The sequence below is a fragment of the Leucopleurus acutus genome (genome assembly GCF_964270905.1).
Source record: "Leucopleurus acutus genome assembly, chromosome: 2".
Taxonomy (NCBI): domain Eukaryota; kingdom Metazoa; phylum Chordata; class Mammalia; order Artiodactyla; family Delphinidae; genus Leucopleurus; species Leucopleurus acutus.
Window position 1 is genome coordinate 21791648 of NC_139143.1, and position 23208 is coordinate 21814855.

Below are 23208 nucleotides of genomic sequence, written 5' to 3' on the forward strand. Positions count from 1 at the left end.
AATTACCCAGCATAGTCCATACACCCTGACCGCCTCCCGCCAGTGTCAGGTTCCACGCCCCCGGAGGCCTCCGTTGCGTCTGGGGGTGGCATGGTAGCATGTGCGTCCTCACGTTTGCTAATGAGGAAACAAGCTCGGCCTTTAAGAGAAGTGACGGGGCTCTGCAGGCGAGGGAGGATGGAGAGGAAGAGAAGGAGGCTCACCCTGCCCCCATAGCTGCCTCAAGCCTCCTGCCGAGCTGCTTCCCTCTCCTTCCAGAAAGTGGGGAAGCCGAGAGCCTGCAAGGATTCTCTGCACAAATCAAAGACCCGCCGACGTGGGAGGCAATGGCTGCCTCGGCTCCTGGCATGGGTGGGAAGGAGCCTGGGGACGGGGCAGCTCAGCAGGGGACCCTGCAGGGGACACATCTTCTTCTTCTCGCCATCCCCCCGCTCCAGCCCTTCACCCGCCCACGGAGGCTGGCTGTAATGCATCCAAACATCAGCAGTTCCCCTCTGGGGCTGCAGGAAACTGCTGTGAGGGACCAGTGCAAACCCATCCTCTCTACTGGGAAAACAAAGTGGGGCCCAAGTGCTGCAGAACTTCCTCATGTGCAAAGGAAAAGACACGGGTTTCATTCACCGAGCGCCTACCCTGTGCCAGGCACTGTTCTAGGCTCTGGAGGAATTAGGAACGCTCTGCATTCACAGACTGTCCACAGGAACAGAGAAGACGTGAAACACGTGAACGCAATAACGTGGGGGAGGCCTCGGCCGGGGAAGCACAGGAGCCTCCCTGGGGAATCCACGCTGAGGAGCCACCATCCAGCAGGGGCTGATCTTTCCTGAGATGCAGCCACACAGAGGGGCGACGAAGAGGCCACACCAAAAAGCAGCACCTCTGCTGCCTTAATTCAGGGGGCAGAGAGGAGCAGACAGCAAACTCTCAGGTGTTTAAGAGGAAAGCTATGCAGTGTGAAGATCCTTAGCTGGCCTCACAGGCTGTACTGGTAAGAAGTCCCCAGGACACCACTTCCCTGGGACTGGGACCCCCAAAGCAAATCTATTTTGTAACTAAACTGTTTTCTGGTTTTTTCTGTTCGGTTTGGTTTTTTTGCTTACCAGACTATTCCCTGAAGTAGCCTGTAGGCCTGAAAAATAAACCTACCTGCTGCCCGCCAATTATAACACAGTCCTTTCAACTTAGGCAGCCATGCTATATTCGAAATGTAAAGGAGAACTGCTTTGTAGTACTTTATTTTTAAACAACAGGGTGGGTCAGGGACTTGTAGCTAACACCACCTGGGCCGACAGGGGCAGGCTGGGTGGTATCCCCAGGCAGCCTGAGGGCAGCTGGACATACACCTGCTGGGTCCTGCAGATGACCCAGGTGATGAATGCTCCCTCATACTTCTGACTACACGTGGAAGGACCTCTTTTCTTCTGGGACCTACAGACTGCCAAACAAATACAGCTCCTTCTCCACCCTCTGGTGAGTGAGCTTTCCCTGCAGGGGCGCCATCCCAGAGCCTCTCCCTGAGGGGTGCAATCCCAGAGCTCCCACAGCCCCCTTCAGTTAAGGGCCTACCCCTTCTCCCCGCTGGGCCTTGGGAGAGTTGAAGACAGCATTAAAGTGGACTGGTGTTCAGTCAGAATGGTCATCAACAAAAAGTCTACAAATAATAATTGCTAGAGAGGGTGTGGAGAAAAGGGAATCTTCTTACACTGGGAATGTAAATTGGTGCAGCCACTATGGAAAGAGCCTTTAAAAACTAAAAACAGAGCTACCATACGATCCAGCAACCCCACTCCTGGATATATATCCAGGAAAAAAAAGAAAACCCTAATTCAAAAAGATACATGCACCCCAATGTTCATAGCAGCACTATTTACAATAGCCAAGACATGGAAACAAACTAAGTGTCCATCAACAGATGAATGGATAAAGAAGATGTGGTTTATATGTATATATATACACACACACACACACACACACAATGGAATACTACTCAGCCATAAAAAGAACGAAATAATGCCATTTGCAGCCACATGGATGCAATCAGAGATTATCATACTGAGTGAAGTAAGTCAGAAAGAGAAAGACAAATACCATATGATATCACTTACATTTGGAATCTAAAATATGACCCAAATGAACCTATTTACAAATAGATACAGACTCCCAGACATAGAGAACAGACTTGAGGTTGCCAAGGGGGAGGAGGGGGAGGGATGGATTGGGAGATTGAAGTTAGCAGATGCAAGCTATTATATATAGAATGGATAAACAACAAGGTCCTACTGTTTAGCACAGGGAACTATATTCAATATCTTGTAATAACCTATAATGGAAAATAATCTGAAAAAAAAATATATATATATATATATAACTAAATCACTTTGCTCTACACATGAAACTAACACAATATTGTAAATCAACTATACTTAAAAAAAAAAAACAAGCTGACGGGTGTTATACCATACTTATAAATCATGTTCCTATAAGGAACGTTCATCCAGCTCTACTTCTGGAGGTCAAAAATTAATCTTTAATCAGACTAATACAGAGGCCAAGGCATAAATGTGTTTTTTCTCTCCAGTAGGTCACAGCTATGGGCTGAATGGTTGTATCCCCTTCAAATTCATACGTTGAAACCACACCCCCCAATGTGGTGGTATCAGGAGGTGGGACCTGGAGGGCTAATTAGGGTTGGATAAGGTCATGAGGGTGGGGCCCTCATGAATGGGATTAGTGTTCTTCCAAGAATCATGAGAGAGCTTGCTTCCCCTCTGCTCTCTACCCTGTGAGGACACAATGAGAAGTCTATAGTCTGAGAGAGATCTCCAGAGCCCAACTATGCTGCTCCTATCTCGGACTTCTAGCCTCCACAACTGTGAGAAAATGTGTCTGTTTTTTTATAAGCCACCTGGTCTCTGGTATTTGCTCAGACAGCCCAAACTGACTAAGGCACTCATCTTCCTGTACACTTCATTTCCAACATCTGCGTATGAGAGTCAGCTCTGTCCCAGCTACCCATTAGGACACTAGGCTATGGTACCTATTTTCTTACCAACAACAAAGATCGTTGTGTTCCGCCATGAGCAAAACTAACCTGAACTGCATTTCCCCTAAAGCTATTTGTCAGGTAAGAATTCCCCTCAGCAAGAATTTTCCTATCCTTTCCTTTCCTTTAGCCCATGCTGACCTGCAGTATAGCAATTTCTCCCGTCTGCAAGTGAGGAAGAAAGGCCTCTCCCCCTAGCAGCCCCTCCCTGCACCCTCCTCGGAAGGGCAGGGGCAGCTCCTTTCCTGAAGGCAGTCCCCAGAGGCAGTTTAATCTATAGCAGGCCTTTCCTCCAAGAAATTCACCCACATTTCACATCTTTCAGCAGCTCTGGGCTGCGTCATTGCTCAAGAACGTCTTTTCTAAAGCAGGAACACCCCAGGGCACCCCCCAGATTACATATCGCTAGACGAAGGCAGAAACCATTTTGACCCACAACTTTAATTAATTTCTGTCTCTCCATTGTGCTCTGGAATCAGCTTAAATGCTGCTGAAAGAGATCTCGGGCTCCCCAGACTGCTCCAGTGGGACAGGCCAGGATCTCAGGGAACAAGAAACGGCAAGGAAGAGATGAATAACCAGTGAATGCCCCCTTGAGGATAAATGTTCACAAAACTGTAAAGAAAGGGAGAAAAGAGGCAGGCAGGCTGGCAGGGAGCATCACCAATGTCCACAACCCTGGGTCAGACCAACATACAGCACAGCCACTGCAAAATAAGGAGATCGGGGTGAGCTCAGGGGTCCTCAGGAGCTGGTGTGACTGCGCCAGAGGCGCTCTCCTGCCTCACATGGTATGACTTGTTCTAGCTGTGTCCTCCAGTAAGTGCCTTGCTCAACAGGAGGAAGCAAGGAAGCCCTTAACTAGGTCACTACCCCCTGAGCCAGAGCCCCATGGAAAAGTGACTTAGGAAAAGCTTAGCCCCAAAGGGACTTCCAAAAGTTTCAGGTTCAACACTATTGAGCGGGTGTTTGTAGACATCCACAGACATGCTTCCAGGAAGGCCTTCCCTAGATCACTGAAAGGGGTCGGTGACATTCCCATTCTAGAGAAGAAAAGAAGTGGTTGTACCCAGACAACTAGGCAGGGCCAGGAATAACCTGGTGCTCTAGTTCCTCTGCCTGAGAAACAGATCTAGGGCAATGCCTCCTGGCCTGGCCCCTCAGCACATACCCACACCTGCATCCCCACAGGCCAATAAAGGCCCTGCTGCATAGGCTGCAGCCCTCCACAAGGGAAGGGCACGACGTTGTCAGCATAAGACATTATGGGCTTTGTACACAGTAATTTACACCCATCTATTTTGCATCTGCACTCTACCTTGTTGCAATTTAATTCTTTGTTTCTGATATCCTTCTATATGTCAATCAAAGATGCCTGGTCCTAAAAGTTAGGCACTTTAAATTATACCTACCACCCACCATTCCATCCAAATTAATAAGAGCTTGCATCCTTGAAATGATCTGATATGTAACTGTAGCTTTATCTTTAAAACAACAACAATAATAATAATAATAATAATAAATAATATTTGAAAAATTGATGACAATGACACTCCTCCCGGCAATGCCTGCCATAGAACATGTGTTGCATCCACATGGAAATAAGACAAGTCAGTGTGAGTTAACAGCGCTCGGCAGCAATACCATCCAAGAATGTTCAAGTATCATCACGAAGCAGTTTATCAAAACCACTTACCTCTGCCAGAGAGAGCCGGACAATGCCATTCTGGTCCTTGTTCAGAAGGCTGAACAGTTCTAGAATGACAGAGAACGAATGAAATCAGATGGGGATGTTCCTGGACTTTGGAACAGCCAAAGAGAGCTGTCTCTGTCCACCCCACCTGGCACCTTCCCCCGGCCCCCCAGCTCCCACTCAGCTTCAGGGACCCTGAAAGCTAGATCTGGATCCAGTGCCCAGGGTGAGGGTTTTAGACAGCAGATGTCCCCTTGCCCAATTAGACAAACCTCCAGATGTGAGCAGAGGAGGTCCTTTTGCCGTCTCCACCCTCAGAAGCTCTAGAAACTTGCAATTCTTTCAACAGGGGTTGGCGATGGGGTCGTGGAACAGAGGTGGTTTCCCCATTTGTGGGTAATCCAGTCACTGACCTTTCCCCATTAGAATTTACCACTTCCCAGCCCTCCCTGGAAGGAAAACTCCCTCCCTTAATATGATACCTTAGCATGAGCCCAAGGGGGCACTAGACCATCTAAAGGCTTCCAGAAGGAGACCCCTATTCCCTCCCTGGGAAGTGACACACGCTCTCAGTATGATCCCCATGGAGGCACAGATGTTAAAAGCCATTTAAGGACCGTTGCTGGGACTCATTCATTTGGCCCAATGACTGCATGTAGTAGGTGCACAACAATCTTTCCCGTTGCAGAGAACAGGCTCCGGACGCGCAGGCTCAGCGGCCATGGCTCACGGGCACAGCCGCTCCGCGGCATGTGGGATCTTCCCAGACCGGGGCACGAACCCGTGTCCCCTGCATCGGCAGGCAGACTCTCAACCACTGCGCCACCAGGGAAGCCCACAACAATCTTTTTAAATCTCCCAGAGAAGGCAGCACTTTGGGCGTGGCCAGATTGGGCTTCCTCGGCGCTTTAGTTTCTGCTTCCCCTCCCCCAAGGATGCCACAGTTTCTGAAGCCTGTCTGGTTCTGCTTGCTGTCCCTGCCCCCTGCCCCTCTCCGCACCTCAGGAGAAATGAGATAGGGTTAAAGGAGAGAGTGACTCACTGAAGAGGGTCTCCAGGCAGATCATACAAGCAAGGAAGCTGTCAAAGTCGATGCCAAGTTTGCTGCATGCATACCGCATGGAAATGGTCTGCTGTACCTGGTTGCTAAGGGTGAAACCTACGGGCAGAAGGGGGCCAAGGTGATAGGTGGAGTGGGGGGCTCGGCCCTGTCTACAGCAGAAATCAGGGCTGACTCAGGCCTGACGCTGCCCCCTTCAGAAGATACCAGAAGGGTCTAGTCATCCAATGTCTCCTTTTAGATAATCCTCAACAGGATAAGCCTCCTCCCTGATCCAAGAATAAGGCCTGTAGCTCCAATACTAACTCAGCTGTGCATCACATTGGCTACAGCAAGAAAAAACAGGGAAGGTGAGGGGATGGTCTCTCCTGACCATCCCCTTCACAGCCCCGTCCCCTGTGATTGCTGTCACCTTCCCAGTAACAGGCAAAGTCCTTAGAAAAAGTCTAAAGAATTCAGCAACATTCCCTCCTCCCCAGATAAGGAAGGTGCTCAACAAATATTTGTTGTCACACTGACATCCAACATAAGGTAACTACCACTGATGGTCATTAGCAACCATCATATTAAGAGTTTAAAATGAGCACATCTTGGGACTCCCCTGGTGGTCCAGTGGTTGCTCCCAAAGCAGGGGGCCCGGATACAATCCGTGGTCGGGGAACTAGATTCCCCATGCTGCAACTAAGGATCCTTCATGCTGCAACTAAGACCCGGTCCAGCCAAATAAATAAAGAAATATTTTTAAAATAATTAAAACTAAATAAAATGAGCACATCTAGGGGACTTCCCTGGTGGTCCATTGGTTAAGAATCCGCCTTCCAATGCAGAGGACGCAGGTTCGATCCCTGGTTGGGGAACTAAGATCCCACATGCCATGGGGCAACTAAGCCCATGTGCTGCAACTGCTAAGCTCTCACACCACAACTACAGAGCCCGCGTGCTGCAACTACACAGCCCACACACCACAGCAAAAGATCCCGCATGCCGCAACCAAGACCCGACACAGTCAAAAATAAATAAAGGAGGAGCTTCAAGATGGCGGAAGAGTAAGACTCGGAGATCACCTTCCTCCCCACAAATACATCAGATACACATCTACATGTGGAACAACTCCTACAGAACACCTACTAAACGCTGGCAGAAGACCTCAGACCTCCCAAAAGGCCAGAAACTCCCCACGTACCTGGGTAGGGCCAAAGAAAAAAGAATAAACACAGACAAAAGGATAGGGACGGGACCTGCACCAGTGGGAGGGAGCTGTGAAGGAGGAAAGGTTTCCACACACTAGGAAGCCCCTTCGCAGGCGGAGACTTAGGGTGGGAGAAGGGGAAGCTTCGGAGCCACGGAGGAGAGCACAGCCCCAGACAGGGGTGCGGAGGGCAAAGCGGAGAGATTCCCGCACAGAGGATCAGGGCCGACCGGCACTCACCAGCCCCAGAGGCTTGTCTGCTCCCCGCCGGGGTGGGCGGGGCAGGGAGCTGAGCCTCGGGCTTCGGTTGGAGCGCCGGGAGAGGACTGGGGTTGGCGGCGTGAACACAGCCTGCAGGGCGTTAGTGCGCCACGGCTAGCCGGGAGGGAGTCCGGGAAAAGTCTGGAGCTGCCGAACAGACAAGAGACTTTTTCTTGCCTCTTTGTTTCCTGGTGCGCGAGGGGAGGGGATTAAGAGCGCTGCTTAAAGGAGCTTCAGAGACGGGCGCGAGCCGCGGCTAAAAGCGCGGGCCCCAGAGACGGGCGTGAGCAGCTAAGGCTGCTGCTGCCGCCACCAAGAGGCCTGTGTGCGAGCACAGGTCACTATCCACCGTCCCGTCCCGGGAGACTGCGCAGCCCGCCATTGCCTGGGTCCCGGGATCCAGGGACAACTTCCCCGGGAGAACGCACGGCGCGCCTCAGGCTGCTGCAACGTCACGCCGGTGTCTGCCGCCGCAGGCCCGCCCCACATTGCGTGCCCCTCCCTCCGCCAGCCTGAGTGAGCCGTAGTCCTCCAATCAGCAGCTCCTTTAACCCCGTCCTGTCTGAGCGAAGAACAGACGCCCTCTAGCGACCTACACGCAGAGGCGGGGCCAAATCCAAAGCTGAGCCCCCGGGAGCTGTGAGAAGAAGAGAAAGGGAAATCTCTCCCAGCAGCCTCAGGAGCAGCGGATTAAATCTCCACAATCAACTTGATGTATCCTGCATCTGTGGAATACCTGAATAAACAATGAATCATCCCAAATTGAGGAGGTGGACTTTGGGAGCAACGATTTTTTTTCCCCTTTTTTTTCTTTTTGTGTGTATGCATATCCTTCTGTGTGTGATCTTGTCTGTATAGTTTTGCTTTTACCATTTGTCCCAGGGTTCTGTCTGTCCAGGTTTTTTTTTTTTTTGAAAGCATCATTTTTATTCCTAATTGTATTACATAGCTGAATATGTGAAAATATGTTATTATTAACATTTTCTTAGACATTTGGATTGTTTTTCTTTTGGAGGTGTTAAAAAACTAATTTCAGTAAAAATTCTTTATAATCTGGTGTTGATTTGATTGATGGATTTTTTTAAAGTTTAATTCATAAAATTGGAATAGCTCAGTCACAAATTGGTAGTAGGTTTTTGTTTTGTTTTGTTTTGTTTTTGTCCCATACAGGATAAATCCAAGGAGAAATACGCCAAGACACTTATTAATCAAACTGTCAAAAATTAAATACAAAGAAAGCATATTAAAAGCAGCAAGGGAAAAACAACAAATAACACACAAGGGAATTCCCATAAGGTTAACAGCTGATCTCTCAGCAGAAACTCTGCAAGCCAGAAGGGAGTGGCAGGACATACTGAAAGTGATGAAGGAGAAAAACCTGCAACCAAGATTACTCTACCCAGAAAGGATCTCATTCAGATTTGATGGAGAAATTAAAACCTTTACAGACAAGCAAAAGCTGAGAGAGTTCAGCACCACCAAACCAGCTCTACAACAAATGCTAAAGGAACTTCTCTAGGCAAGAAACACAAGAGAAGGAAAAGAGCTATAATAACGAACCCAAAACAATTTAGAAAATGGGAATAGGAACATACATGTCAATAATTACCTTAAATGTAAATGGACTAAATGCTCCCACCAAAAGACACAGATTCGCTGAATGGATACAAAAACAAGACCCATATATTTGCTGTCTACAAGAGACCCACTTCAGACCTAGAGACACATACAGACTGAAATAAGGGGATGGAAAAAGATATTCCATGCAAATGGGAACCACAAGAAAGCTGGAGTAGCAATTCTCATATCAGACAAAACAGACTTTAAAACAAAGTCTATTAGAAGAGACAAAGAAGGACACTACATAATGATCAAGGGATCGATCCAAGAAGAAGATATAACAATTGTAAATATTTATGCACCCAACATAGGAGCACCTCAATACATAAGGCAAATACTAACAGCCATTAAAGGGGAAATCGACAGTAACACAGTCATAGTAGGGGACTTTAACACCCCACTTTTACCAATGGACAGATCATCCAAAATGAAAATAAATAAGGAAACACAAGCTTTAAATGATACATTTATCAAGATGGACTTAATTGATCTTTATAGGATATTCCATCCAAATACAACAGAATACACATTTTTCTCAAGTGCTCATGGAACATTCTCCAGGATACGTCATATCTTGGGTCACAAATCAAGCCTTGGTAAATTTAAGAAAATTGAAATTGTATCAGGTATCTTTTCCGACCACAACGCTGTGAGACTAGATATCAATTACAGGAAATTATCTGTAAAAAATACAAACACATGGAGGCTAAACAATACACTACTTAATAATGAAGTGATCACTGAAGAAATCAAAGAGGAAATCAAAATCTACCTAGAAACAAATGACAATGGAGACACGACGACCCAAAATCTATCGGATGCAGCAAAAGCAGTTCTAAGAGGGAAGTTTATAGCAATACAATCCTACCTCAGGAAACAAGAAAAATCTCAAATAAACAACCTAACCTTACACTTAAATCAATTAGAGAAAGAAGCACAATAAAACCCCAACGTTAGCAGAAGGAAAGAAATCATAAAGAACAGAACAGAAATAAATGAAATAGAAACAAAGAAAACAATAGCAAAGATCAATAAAACTAAAAGCTGGTTCTTTGAGAAGATAAACAAAATTGATAAACCATTAGCCAGACTCATCAAGAAAAAAAGGGAGAAGACTCAAATCAATAGAATTAGAAATGAAAAAGGAGAAGTAACAACTGACACTGCAGAAATACAAAAGATCATGAGAGATTACTACAAGCAGCTCTATGCCAATAAAATGGACAACCTGGAAGAAATGGACAAATTCTTAGAAATGCACAATCTGCCAAAACTGAATCAGGAAGAAATAGAAAATATGAACAGACCAATCACAAGCATGGAAATTGAAACTGTGATTAAAAATCTTCCAACAGGGCTTCCCTGGTGGCGCAGTGGTTCAGAGTCCGCCTGCTGATGCAGGGGACACGGGTTCGTGCCCTGGTCCGGGAAGATCCCACACGCCGTGGAGCTGCTGGGCCCGTGAGCAATGGCCACTGAGCCTGCGTGTCCAGAGCCTGTGCTCCGCAATGGGAGAGGCCACAACAGTGAGAGGCCCATGTAAAAAAAAAAAAAAAATCTTCCAACAAACAAAAGCCCAGGACCAGATGGCTTCACAGGTGAATTCTATCAAACATTTAGAGAAGAGCTAATACCTATCCTTCTCAAACTCTTCCAAAATATAGCAGAGGGAGGAACACTCCCAAACTCATTCTACGAGGCCACCATCACCCTGATACCAAAACCAGACAAGGATGTCACAAAGAAAGAAAACTACAGGCCAATATCACTGATGAACATAGATGCAAAAATCCTCAACAAAATAATACCAAACAGAATCCAACAGCATATTAAAAGGATCATACACCACGATCAAGTGGGGTTTATTCCAGGAATGCAAGGATTCTTCATTATACGCGAATCAGTCAATGTGATACACCATATTAACAAATTGAAGGAGAAAAACCATATGGTCATCTCAATAGATGCAGAGAAAGCTTTTGACAAAATTCAACACCCATTTATGATAAAAAAAAACCCTCCAGAAAGTAGGCATAGAGGGAACTTTCTTCAACATAATAAAGGCCATATATGACAAACCCACAGCCAATATCGTCCTCAATGCTGAAAACCTGAAACCATTTCCACTAAGATCAGGAACAAGACAAGGTTACCTACTCACACCACTCTTCTTCAACATAGTTTGGAAGCTATAGCCACAGCAATCAGAGAAGAAAAGGAAATAAAAGGAATCCAAATCGGAAAAGAGGAAGTAAAGCTGTCACTGTTTGCAGTTGACATGATACTATACATAGAGAATCCTAAAGATGCTACCAGAAAAGTAGTAGAGCTAATCAATGAATTTGGTAAAGTAGCAGGATACAAAATTAATGCATAGAAATCTCTGGCATTCCTATACTCTAATGATGAAAAATCTGAAAGTGAAATCAAGAAAACACTCCCATTTACCACTGCAACAAAAAGAATAAAATATCTAGGAATAAACCTACCTACGGAGACAAAAGACCTGTATGCAGAAAATTATAAGACACCGATGAAAGAAATTAAAGGTGATAAAAATAGATGGAGAGATATACCATGTTCTTGGATTGGAAGAATCAACATTGTGAAAATGACTATACTACCCAAAGCAATCTACAGTTTCAATGCAATCCCTATCAAACTACCAGTGGCATTTTTCACAGAACTAGAACAAAACATTTCACAATTTGTATGGAAACACAAAAGACCCTGAATAGCCAAAGCAATCTTGAGAATGAAAAACGGAGCTGGAGGAATCAGGCTCCATGACTTCAGACTATACTACAAAGCTACAGTAATCAAGACAGTATGGTACTGGCACAGAAACAGGAATATAGATCAATGGAACAGGATAGAAAGCCCAGAGATAAACCCACGCACATACGGTCACCTTATCTTTGATAAAGGAGGCAGGAATGTACAGTGGAGAAAGGACAGCCTCTTCAATAGGTTGTTCTGGGAAAACTGGACAGGTACATGTAAAAGTATGAGATTAGAACACTCCCTAACACCATACACAAAAACACACCATCCTCAAAATGGATTAAAGACCTAAATGTAAGGCCAGAAACTCTCAAACTCTTAGAGGAAAACATAGGCAGAACACTCTATGACATAAGTCACAGCAAGATCCTTTCTGACCCACCTCCTAGAGAAAGGGAAATAAAAACAAAAATAAACAAATGGGACTAATGAAATTTCAAAGCTTTTGCACAGCAAGGGAAACCATAAACAAGACCAAAAGACAACCCTCAGAATGGGAGAAAATATTAGCAAATGAAGCAACTGACAGGGATTAATCTCCAAAATTCACAAGCAGCTCATGCAGCTCAATAACAAAAAAACAAACAAACCAATCCAAACATGGACAGAAGACCTAAATAGACATTTCTCCAAAGAAGATATACAGACTGCCAACAAACACATGGAAGAATGCTCAACATCATTAATCATTAGAGAAATGCAAATCAAAACTACAGTGAGATATCATCTCACACCAGTCAGAATGACCATCGTCAAAAAATCTAGAAACAATAAATGCTGGAGAGGGTGTGGAGAAAAGGGAACACTCTTGCACTGCTGGTGGGAATGTGAATTGGTACAGCCACTATGGAGAACAGTATGGAGGTTCCTTAAAACACTGTAAATAGAACTACCATATGACCCAGCAATCCCACTACTGGGCATATACCCTGAGAAAACCATAATTCAAAAAGAGTCATGTGCCAAAATGTTCATTGCAGCTCTATTTACAATAGCCAGGAGATGGAAACAACCTAAGTGTCCATCATCGGATGAATGGATAAAGAAGATGTGGCACATATATACAATGGAATATTACTCAGCCATAAAAAGAAACGAAATTGAGTTATTTGTAGTGAGGTGGATGGACCTAGAGTCTCTCACACAAAGTGAAGTAAGTCAGAAAGAGAAAGACAAATACCGTATGCTAGCACATATATATGGAATCTAAGAAAAAAAAAGTCATGAAAAACCTAGGGGTAAGACCGGAATAAAGACACAGACCTACTAGAGAATGGACGTGAGGATATGGGGAGGGGGAGGGTACGCTGTGACAAAGTGAGAGAGTGGCATGGACATATATACACTACCAAATGTAAAATAGATAGCTAGTGGGAAGCAGCCGCATAGCACAGGGAGATCAGCTTGGTGCTTTGTGACCACCTAGAGGGGTGGGATAGGGAGGGTGGGAGGGAGGGAGACGTAAGAGGGAAGAGATATGGGAACATATGTATATGTATAACTGATTCACTTTGTTATAAAGCAGAAACTAACACACCATTGTAAAGCAATTATACTCCAATAAAAATGTAAAAAAAAAAAAGATGATACAAATAGATGGAGAGATATACCATGTTCTTGGATTGGAAGAATCAACATTGTGAAAATGACTATACTACCCAAAGCAATCTACAGATTCAATGCAATCTCTATCAAACTACCACTGGCATTTTTCACAGAACTAGAACAAAACATTTCACAATTTGTATGGAAACACAAAAGACCCCAAATAGCCGAAGCAATATTGAGAAAGAAAAACAGAACTGGAGGAATCAGGCTCCATGACTTCAGACTATACTACAAAGCTACAGTAATCAAGACAGTATGGTACTGGCACAAAAACAGAGATATAGATCAATGGAACAGGATAGAAAGTCCGGAGATAAAACCATGCACATATGGTCACCTTATCTTTAATAAAGGAGGCAAGAATATACAATAGAGAAAAGACAGCCTCTTCAATAAGTGGTGCTGGGAAAACTGGACAGCTGTATGTAAAAGAATGAAATTAGAACACTCCCTAACACCATATACAAAGATAAACTCAAAATGGATTAAAGACCTAACTGTAACACCAGGCACTATAAAACTCTTAGAGGAAAACATAGGCAGAACACTCTATGACATAAGTCACAGCAAGATCCTTTCTGACCCACCTCCTAGAGAAAGGGAAATAAAAACAAAAATCAACAAATGGAACCTAATCAAACTTAAAGTCTTTTGCACAGCAAAGGAAACCATAAAAAAGATGAAAAGACAACCCTCAGAATGGGAGAAAATATTTGCAAATGAAGCAACTGACACAGGATTAATCTCCAAAATTTACAAGCAGCTCATGCAGCTCAATATCAAAAAAACAAACAACCCAATCCAAACATGGGCAGAAGACCTAAATAGTCATTTCTCCAAAGAAGATATACAGATTTCCAACATACACATGAAAGAATGTTCAACTTCATTAATCATTAGAGAAATGCAAATCAAAACTGCAATGCGATATCATCTCACACCGGTCCAAATGGCCATCATCAAAACTCTACAAACAATAAATGCTGGAGAGGGTGTGGAGAAAAGGGAACACTCTTGCACTGCTGGTGGGAATGTGAATTGGTACAGCCACTATGGAGAACAGTATGGAGGTTCCTTAAAAAACTACAAATAGAACTACCATACGACCCAGCAATCCCACTGCTGGGCATATACCCTGAGAAAACCATAATTCAAAAAGAGTCATGTACCACAATGCTCATTGCAGCTCTATTTACAATAGCCAGGACATGGAAGCAAGCTAAGTGTCCACTGACAGATGAATGGATAAAGAAGATGTGGCACATGTATACAATGGAATATTACTCAGCCATAAAAAGAAATGAAATTGAGTTATTCGTAGTGAGGTGGATTGACATAGAGTCTGTCATACAGAGTGAAGTATGTCAGAAAGAGAAAAACAAATACTGTATGCTAACACATATATATGGAAAGTAAAAAAAAAAAAAAAGCATGAAGAAACTAGGGGTAAGATGGTAATAAAGATGCAGACCTACTAGATAATGGACTTGAGGACACGGAGATGGGGAAGGGTAAGTTGGGACAAAGTGAGAGCGTGGTAGTGTATATATGGACATATATACACTACCAAATGTAAAATAGATAGCTAGTGGGAAGCAGCTGCATAGCACAGGGAGATCAGCTCAGTGCTTTGTGATCACCTAGAGGGGTGGGATAGGGAGGCTGGGAGGGAGACGCAAGAGGGAGGAGATATGGTGATATATGTATATGTATAACTGATTCACTTTGTTATAAAGCAGAAGCTAACTCACCATTGTAAAGCAATTATACTTCATTGTAAAGCAATTATACTTCAATTATACTTCAATAATAATAAAAATGTTAAAAATATATAAATAAATAAAAGTTTTTAAAAATTAAATTAAAATAAAGTGAGCACATCTGGGTCTCAAGACGTTGTCTACAGGATGTGTCCTCACCTGCCTTCTTCAGGGCTGTCCTCATCTCGTGGGCATCCATGGTCCCCGAGTGGTTATAATCGGTTTTCCGATAGATCTCGTAAAGTAGAAGAAAATTTCCAGGTAGAAAACAGCTTTTTGTGGCCCCTGCAGAACCATCTCCCTCCCCCCCACCACTTCCTCAGAAGGCCAGGGACACCCTCAGAGAAGGCTTCACTGATTCCTCCCAAGAAGTTTCCAGAACAAAATTAAGAGCTTGGGCTGAGGGCCAGTGCTAGTCCTTTTGCCCTGTGAACAGGGGAACTTCCTGTGACAGCACTGGCACATTGACAGCACTTCCGTTGACAGAACTGGCAATCTCTCATTGACTCCTTAGTCCTTCCTGAACAGTATGTCCAGGTTTGGTGTTGCCTTTGACCATGATGAAGGATCTGGTCAGACCAGGGCAGCAAATAGATCAGGAATGGGTGTCACGGAAGGCGAGGGTGTAGAAACAGAACAGAGGATGGTGACAAGAGCCCAGAGTATGCACAACAGGGAGAGGGGTTACCAGCTACTTCTGAATCTTCAGCCAGAGCGTCTTGAATTCCACCAGCCCCAAGGTGCCCGTCCCATTGCTCTAAGCAGGTTAAAGGCCAACATGATCAAGCCCAGATTCCACATGCTCTATGGATTTCGTTCTCTTGTGACCTTGCACAGTGAGTGTCTGAAGACCTCAGTGAACATCCGTTTCTGTAGTAAGCAGGGCCCTGGGGTCACGGTGGGAAATGTTGGTGGGAGACAAATTCAAATAAAGATTAAAGAGTCAAACACTCACCAAGGCCCTCCTTTGAGGTCAGGTACAGAGCTAGGAGCAAAGGGCAAGTCAGGAGCCTAACGCCCTCCGTTCATTAGCATCCAGCACCCTCGTCATCCTGAGTCATTGAGGGGTTGAGCTCTATGGTCTGTTGTAAATTCCCTTCCAGATTTAAATGTCTCCCGTTGACAGTTGATGTCAAAATGTTATCAGAGGGACTTCCCTCGTGGTCCAGTGGCTAAGACTCTGTGCTCCTAATGCAGGGAGCCTGGGTTCGATCCCTTGTCAGGGAACTAGATCCCACATGCCACAACTAAGAGTTCACATGCCGCAACTAAAGATCCCGCATGCCGCAACTAAAGATCCTGCATGACGCAATGAAGATCTCACACACGGCAACGAAGTTCCTGCGTGCCACAACTAAGACCCGGCGCAGCCAAATAAATAAATATTTTTTTAAAAAATGTTATCAGAAGTGTCCTCAGGAGCACGGGATTGGGATTCTCTGCCACACGGTCTACAGGTGTTTGTCTGGTGTCCTGCAGGAGCTCTGAGCTTCTCAACACTGATTCCTGCGACCCTGGGACATGGTCCCAGGAACACAGCTGGCTCATAGGCCACTGCTCAACCCAAACAGGCCAGGGGCTGTGTGCAATTCTCTGTGTCCAGCAATATTGATTAAGCACTGGGCTCAACCTGGGGGGCTGGTTTTGAACTGTCCCTACCCTCATGAAGTTCAGTCTCTTTGAAACTCTACCCTTTTCTCAGCCATCCCAACTAATCACTAGACATCAGTGTGTTACAGCTCAGATGTTAAAATTCTGAAACAGAACATCATTCCCACCTCCTTCAACTAGCTAAACAAAAAGTCACGTTTACACCCAAGAGTATAAACCTCACCCTTTAACAAAGTCTGTGTCCTTATTTCCACGATCCACGCTGAGTGTTGGCTGCACCACAGCCTTCAAGTCCTAATACTTCGACCAACATACCTGAAAAGAGTAGTCTACAAGGAGGGCTAACGCTCTGGTCTAGCTAGTCCCATGTATACTTGTATCTCATTTCATCCTCACAAGCTACATATTGTTATTCCATTTTCCGGGAGAAGAAACTGAGGTTCAGAGCATTCAATAACTGTGGTGGAGCCAGAACTTGGACTCCTGTCTGTTCCAAAGCCCTTGTCCCAGAGCACCAATGTATCCTCAATCCCAGATGGAATTGCCTACAGACTCCCGGGCCCCATCCCAGACTTAATGAATCAGCATCTCCAGGAGTGAGACTCAGGCAACTGGATTGTTAAAACCTCATGGTTTTTAAGTGCTGATACATGCTATAGTGGACCACATGTTATATGAGTCCATTTACATGAAAATAGCCAAAACAGACAAATCTATAGACGAAGTTGTTGTAGGGCAGAGGGTTTCAGGTTGTTGAGAGGAAAAGGTGAGTGACTGCTAATATGGGTGCAGGGTCTCTTTTGGGGGTGATAAAAATGCTCTAAAATGGGTGGTTGGTGTTTATACAACTCTGTGAATATACTAAAAACCATTGAACTGTACCCTATAAATGGGTACATTGGGTGGTATGTGAATTATATCTCAATAAAGCTGTTATATTTACACAAGTCTCCATGGGCAGCTCTGCTGCATATCCGGGTTCAGAACCACTGCCCCAAAGCATCCAAACCGTGGAACAGACCCTCTTGAAGAATGACTGAGTCACGGTCCTCCTGGAGCCATGAAAATGCAAATACCCCTGGGAACAATGAGTGAGTGACTACAAGGTCACCCTCAAATCTAAGTTAAAGTCGATAGGCAAGTTTGAGAAGAATGATTCAGAAATCAAGGAACTATTTGTAGAAAAATGCATCGATGCTTAACAGCTCTTTGTGGCTCACGAATTAAACTGTGGACCATGCCGACCTCATAGAAGGACACAGGGCTGGAGAGTCCCAGCATCTGAAGCTCTGGGACCACAAGGATAGCACCCGCTCTCCGTGGCTGACACCCCCAGCAGGGGGCAGCACACGCGTGCTGGCTAACCAGGACTGCTCTGCATGACTACCGTGTAAGTACAGTTCATTCCTCCCGCCCCAAAGGTCATCAGATCTTATCACGGATGAAGCCCTCAGAACTGAGGGGCACCCTCCTAGGCTCCAGTTTTCCAAGAAATCACCTTCACCAGCAGCACCATGGAGAACGGTAACCTGGACCCACCTGAGGCCAAGTTTCAAGTACGTGATGTTCCACACTTCCCCACTCTGCGCTTCATTTAAGCCGTTCCTTCCACCTAGGATGCCCTCACCTTCCCCATTCCTCCCCAAGTCTCTTACTCATTCTTCAATACACAGCGAGGGTTAAACTGGGTCAGAGTGACAAACAGGTTTTATCCTGTGTGATATTTCTCAACTACTGGTGGTGGCCGTGTCAATACTGAGAGACAAAGACAGACGGGGATAGAAACAGCCGGGGAGAAGGAGGAGGGAGGGGCCTTGTGGGAGGAGCCTCGTGGGAGGAGCCTCGTGGGAGGAATACTGTGATGAACAGGAGGAGGGTCACAAATGCCACATAGTTGCTGTCTTTGAATTAAAGGATTTTAAACAAGTCACTTCAACAGGGCACACCTCAGTTTCTTCACCTGTAAAATGGATCATCTCGCGCTTACTGAGGAGCAAAAACGAGATGACATTTTCCTTTACAGCTCAAGCAAGTACCTGCCATATGCTCAGAAAATGCCGGTTCCCTTCTCCCTCTTTCCCTTGCCTCCGTCTCACTGGGAGAGGTGGAGGAGTCCTGAAAATCACGATCAGAGTAAAAATAATGTGACATTTAAAGGATGCATCCATCAGGCTGATCATCTCCCTGCAAGTGTTGATGTTGAATCCATCGAATTTGATGTCTGTTCCTAAATATTTAAATAGAAAAGAGGGGAGGGAATCAGGATCATTTGAAGGCAGGGGAAATAATCTCCCTGGTAGGAAGCCACCGAGGACGCCAGCCAGAGTACGGAGCCAGATGTGAGTGCCACAGAAAGGAGAGAGCATGGCGGCGGGCTCCTGAGCAGGGCCCCCTGGGGGTGGCACAGGTGGGCACTGGCATCGGGGTTCAGTGTCTGAACCTCAGCTTTGCTACTCACAAGCCACCGGGACTTCAGCAAACTAATATCTCTGAGCTTTGGTTTCTTTCTCCATCAGTAAGAACAGTACTTGCCCCCAAAGCTAATTGGGGCTAAAATGAGATAATGGAAGTGAACTTCTTAGCGCAGTGCTTGGTATATAGCAAGTTCTGAACAAACCAGCTAACTTTTTATTGGCTAGGTATCGTTCTAAGCACTGTACTTCTACTCCTCCAAATAACACCATGTGGTAGATACTTTCATCCCTATTTTATAGATAAGGAAACTGAGGCCCAGAGAGGTTAAATAATTTGCTCAAGATCACACGACCCAGGCAGAGCTAGGATTTAAACGCAGGCCACCCGTCTCCATAGCCCAAGCTTTCAACCATGACACACAGCCTCTCACACGGCAGCTGTTATCCTTACTGCTAAATTGCAGGTATCTCCTGAGAGCTACAGCCATCCCTGGCTCCATACTCACTTTGCCCACACCTGAGAGCCAAGGCAGGAAGGAACCAAAGGCCCTGCAAATCCTCTCTTCTTCCCTGGGCTCTTTCTCTGCAAGGCAGGAGGGAGAGCTGGAGCAGGGCGGGGTGTCTCTGAGCCTGCGCCTGGGCTCTGAGCCCTGGGGAGCTGCTCGGCCCCAGGTGGGCACACACCCGGCCTTGCCCCTGCATCCTGCATGCTCACCCCCTGTCCTGTTGCCATGGGTGAACATGCCCATCACTCAACCAGGCGGAAGCCCGACCCCGGCCCAGCCCTGGGCCCAACAAAAAGCCAGTTCCATGCCAGCTTACATGGGGCTGCGGTTCAGAGGGAAGGAGCAAGGCTTTCCTCAACCTGGGTGCAGCTGGATCCTCTGACAGCCCCCGGGGCTTGCTAAAGACGGAGAACTGTCACGACCTAGGACAGTCAGAATCCTCCCCTCCACACGCTTTCCCCAGGGATGCGCTACAGAACAAGATCTTCAAACTGCACAGTTTCCCACTGTATCAAAGTTATAAATTTGGCGGGAAAATTTCACTTACTCTCAGCCCAACTTCTTTCCTCCCAAGACTCAGGACTCCTTCCTGCAGGGCCGGTTGGCCCCAGCACAAGCCCCGCTTTCATCCGGCCCAGCACCCCTCCCGCTCCAGCCTCTCCCACCTGCTGGACACTCCATCAGCCCAGAGGGAATCAGGGCCCCGGGCCAGAGGCCAAAGGCCCCTTGTCCCCATCTGCAGTGCCCCTGGCCCAGTGCCTGCACCCATCCTTACCCCACCCCCACCCCAGCATCTGTCTTAGGCTCCCAGACTTCCTGAAAAGCCCCGAGGAAGAACTTACGTTTGGAAAACACCTCATTCAGAGCCATCTTGAGTTCATTGACACTGATCTCAGAATCCTAGAGAGAGGAACCCAAATGCAAACCATGTCAGGCCCTGACAAGCGTTTCAAGACATTAAATTCATGTAGAGTCAGACACCAGGTCCACTGACTCTATGATTTTAAAAGGCTGCGACATCTTTAAAAAACTCCAATTCACAGTTTCTCTGGGGCCCCCATAGCCGGGTGGGAAGTGTATATTAATGGCGTGAGCGGGGTACACCTTCTGCAGAAGGCTGCACACGGTGCCTGCTGCCTTTCTCCGGGCTTGCCTAACCCAAGACCAAGACATGGCAAGAAGCAATAATAGGAGGCAGTGCTGACGGGCCACACGCCTGATGTGGGACATCCTCAAACCCTCACAACAGCTCTGCACCCATGTGAGAGTTAAGGAAACTGTGATTGCTAAACACCATATACATTCACCATGTAATTGTCATTTCCATGTGATGTAACTGCTGGGGGTTCACAGCCAGCAGTGGCAGAAACCTAAGACTGTCTCACCCCAAAGTGCCCGCTTTCCCCACTGCACCTATGGGAGTTGCTATTTCACGCATAGCCCATCTCAAACTGGAAGTAGAGATTTAGGGGAGTAGGATTTCCCACGTGCATTTGGGATAAACACTGAGCCAGTAGGACGGTTCGTCCCTTAACTCTGAGCTGGAGGGCAGACCTCGGGCAGGACGATGAATGAGGCTCAGAGAAGGGATGCTGGACTGAGATCTGGGTTCCAGTCGTGACTCCGTCCCTTACTCTCCGTGCGACCTTAGCCAAGTCACTTCCTCTGGTGAGGTGTGGTCTTATCACTTGTCCCCATGGGGCCCCACTTCTCCCCGCCTCCACCAGCCAGGCCCAGGCTATTCTACTAGAAACCAGGGAGGTGGGAGCTGCACAGGGCAGTCTTGCCTGTGAGCACAGCTGGCCTCATTCAAGCACGGCACGGTCAGTCCCAATAACAAGACCTGGGGACCCAATGGAAAGCCTCCAGGCCAAGAATGGGATGTTGAGATCTTGGCCTGTCCCTCACCGGGCCTTGTGCCCCAGCAAGCTCCTTAACTCTCTGTGCCTGACCCTTCACCCGCAGAGCAGGGACAGTGACCGATACTGTCCCTCCAGGCCGGAGAGAGAAGATAAGCTACGTGAAGAACTATACAAATAGGAACTTTTACTTTCTTATCAGTCTTGATGTTCTAAATAAAATATGGTCCCTTGGCAGCTAAGGCAACAAGGTTTCGTTAGCAAAAACACTGGTCTGAGCGCCCATCTAAAACACAGATTGACTCATTTTTGCAAAGATTTTTTAATGGCTATATAAAGGAATTTTTTCCCAGGTTTTATCTTCTGCAAGGATTCTGATGTATTTTCTTCTACGCTATCCTTAAGTCTAGAAAGTGGCTCTGAGCTTCCCTGCAGGGTGGAGAGCATTGTTTTTGCCTTCTGTTATGGACTGAATGCTTGTGTCCCCAAAAATTCATATGTTGAAATCCAATCCCCAATGTCATAGTATTAGGAGGAGAGACTTTTGGGAGGTGATTAGGTCATGAGGGTGAAGCCCTTTTTTTTTTTTTTCTTTTTGTTTTTTGTGGTATGCGGGCCTCTCACTGTTGTGGCCTCTCCCATTGTGGCCATGGCTCACAGGCCCAGCCGCTCCGCGGCATGTGGGATCTTCCCAGACCGGGGCACGAACCCGTGTCCCCTGCATCAGCAGGTGGACTCTCAACCACTGTACCACCAGGGAAGCCCAAGGGTGAAGCCCTTTTGAGTGGGATTAATGCCCTTATAAAAGGAACCCCAGACAGATCCCTCACCCTCTTTCCACCTTGTGAGGACACAGTGAGACTTCAACAGCCTGCAAGCTAGAGGAAGGCCCTCCCCAGAATCCAACCATGCCTGATCTCAGACTTCCAGCCTCCAGAACTGTGAGAAATAAATTTCTGTTTATTCTGTTTCATATGCTTCCCAGTCTGCAGTACATTGTTATGGCCGCCCAAGATGACGGATGCCTTCCAAGGCCCTTTGGCAAACCTTATTATCCTTCAAAGAGCAGTGCATTCACTGTATCTATGGGGCCAGTTGTGACACTTGCAGTCCTGAGTCTGCTCTGACTTATGGCCTCACGGGACTGGAATCACAATAAGCTAAGTCAGCAGGACAGGGAGGAAAGAAGCAGGGGGCACACCAGCGTCTTCCCCTGGCTCCATGTGCCCCTGAGCGGTGCTGGCACCTGGGCCAACTTGAATTCCACAGCCCAAGCTCCGCTGGTGTCCCTGAGGGCAGGCAGGGCGGCGGGCCGGTGAACACTAATCCCAGGCCCGGTTAACTGAGCCGCCTGCCACCTGGGCTGAGCGATTCCTCTCATCTCTGCAGGATATTGATATAGGGAAGTTTTGCCTCCCCGCTTTTTATAAAGTCAGGGCTCTGATCCAACCAGGCCAGTTTACACACAGAAAGGCTTTTGGTAGGATCTAGAGATTCGGATTTTCTGTTTTCTCAAAAAGCAGTCAACACAGCAAGAAAAATGGCCTTGGTCCCAAGATTCCTCTCCCCAGCAGTGCAGGAAAGGCCTCTCAGGTTTAAGACAGGAAAGTGGCAACAGACAGAGTTGGGGGACCGGAGACCTGCGGCCTCATCGTTTATACTCACGGAGATGCAAGGGGAAAGACTCAGGTGAGCTGAGCTTTCCAGAACACTCTCCTGCCTGTCTGGGAGCCTGTCTATGCCCTGTACTCACCTTCCCTGCAAGCTTCTCAAACAGGCTCCAGAGCTGGCCGTCTTCTT

The 23208-nt window shown here is 46.5% G+C and overlaps 1 protein-coding gene across 1 annotated transcript in view; it reads right to left on the reverse strand.

The window, feature by feature from the left end:
- Window positions 1-4686: 4686 nt before the first annotated feature.
- CAPN8 (calpain 8) overlaps window positions 4687-23208 on the reverse strand; it is a gene marked incomplete at its 5' end in the record, with an annotated part of 52549 nt that continues 34027 nt past the window's right edge. The window contains 7 exon segments of the mRNA XM_082833627.1: window positions 4687-4798; window positions 5779-5895; window positions 15178-15290; window positions 15714-15775; window positions 18792-18856; window positions 20392-20449; window positions 23162-23208. Of these exon segments, the coding sequence (XP_082689753.1) occupies window positions 4701-4798; window positions 5779-5895; window positions 15178-15290; window positions 15714-15775; window positions 18792-18856; window positions 20392-20449; window positions 23162-23208 (560 nt within the window). The 3' untranslated portion in view covers window positions 4687-4700.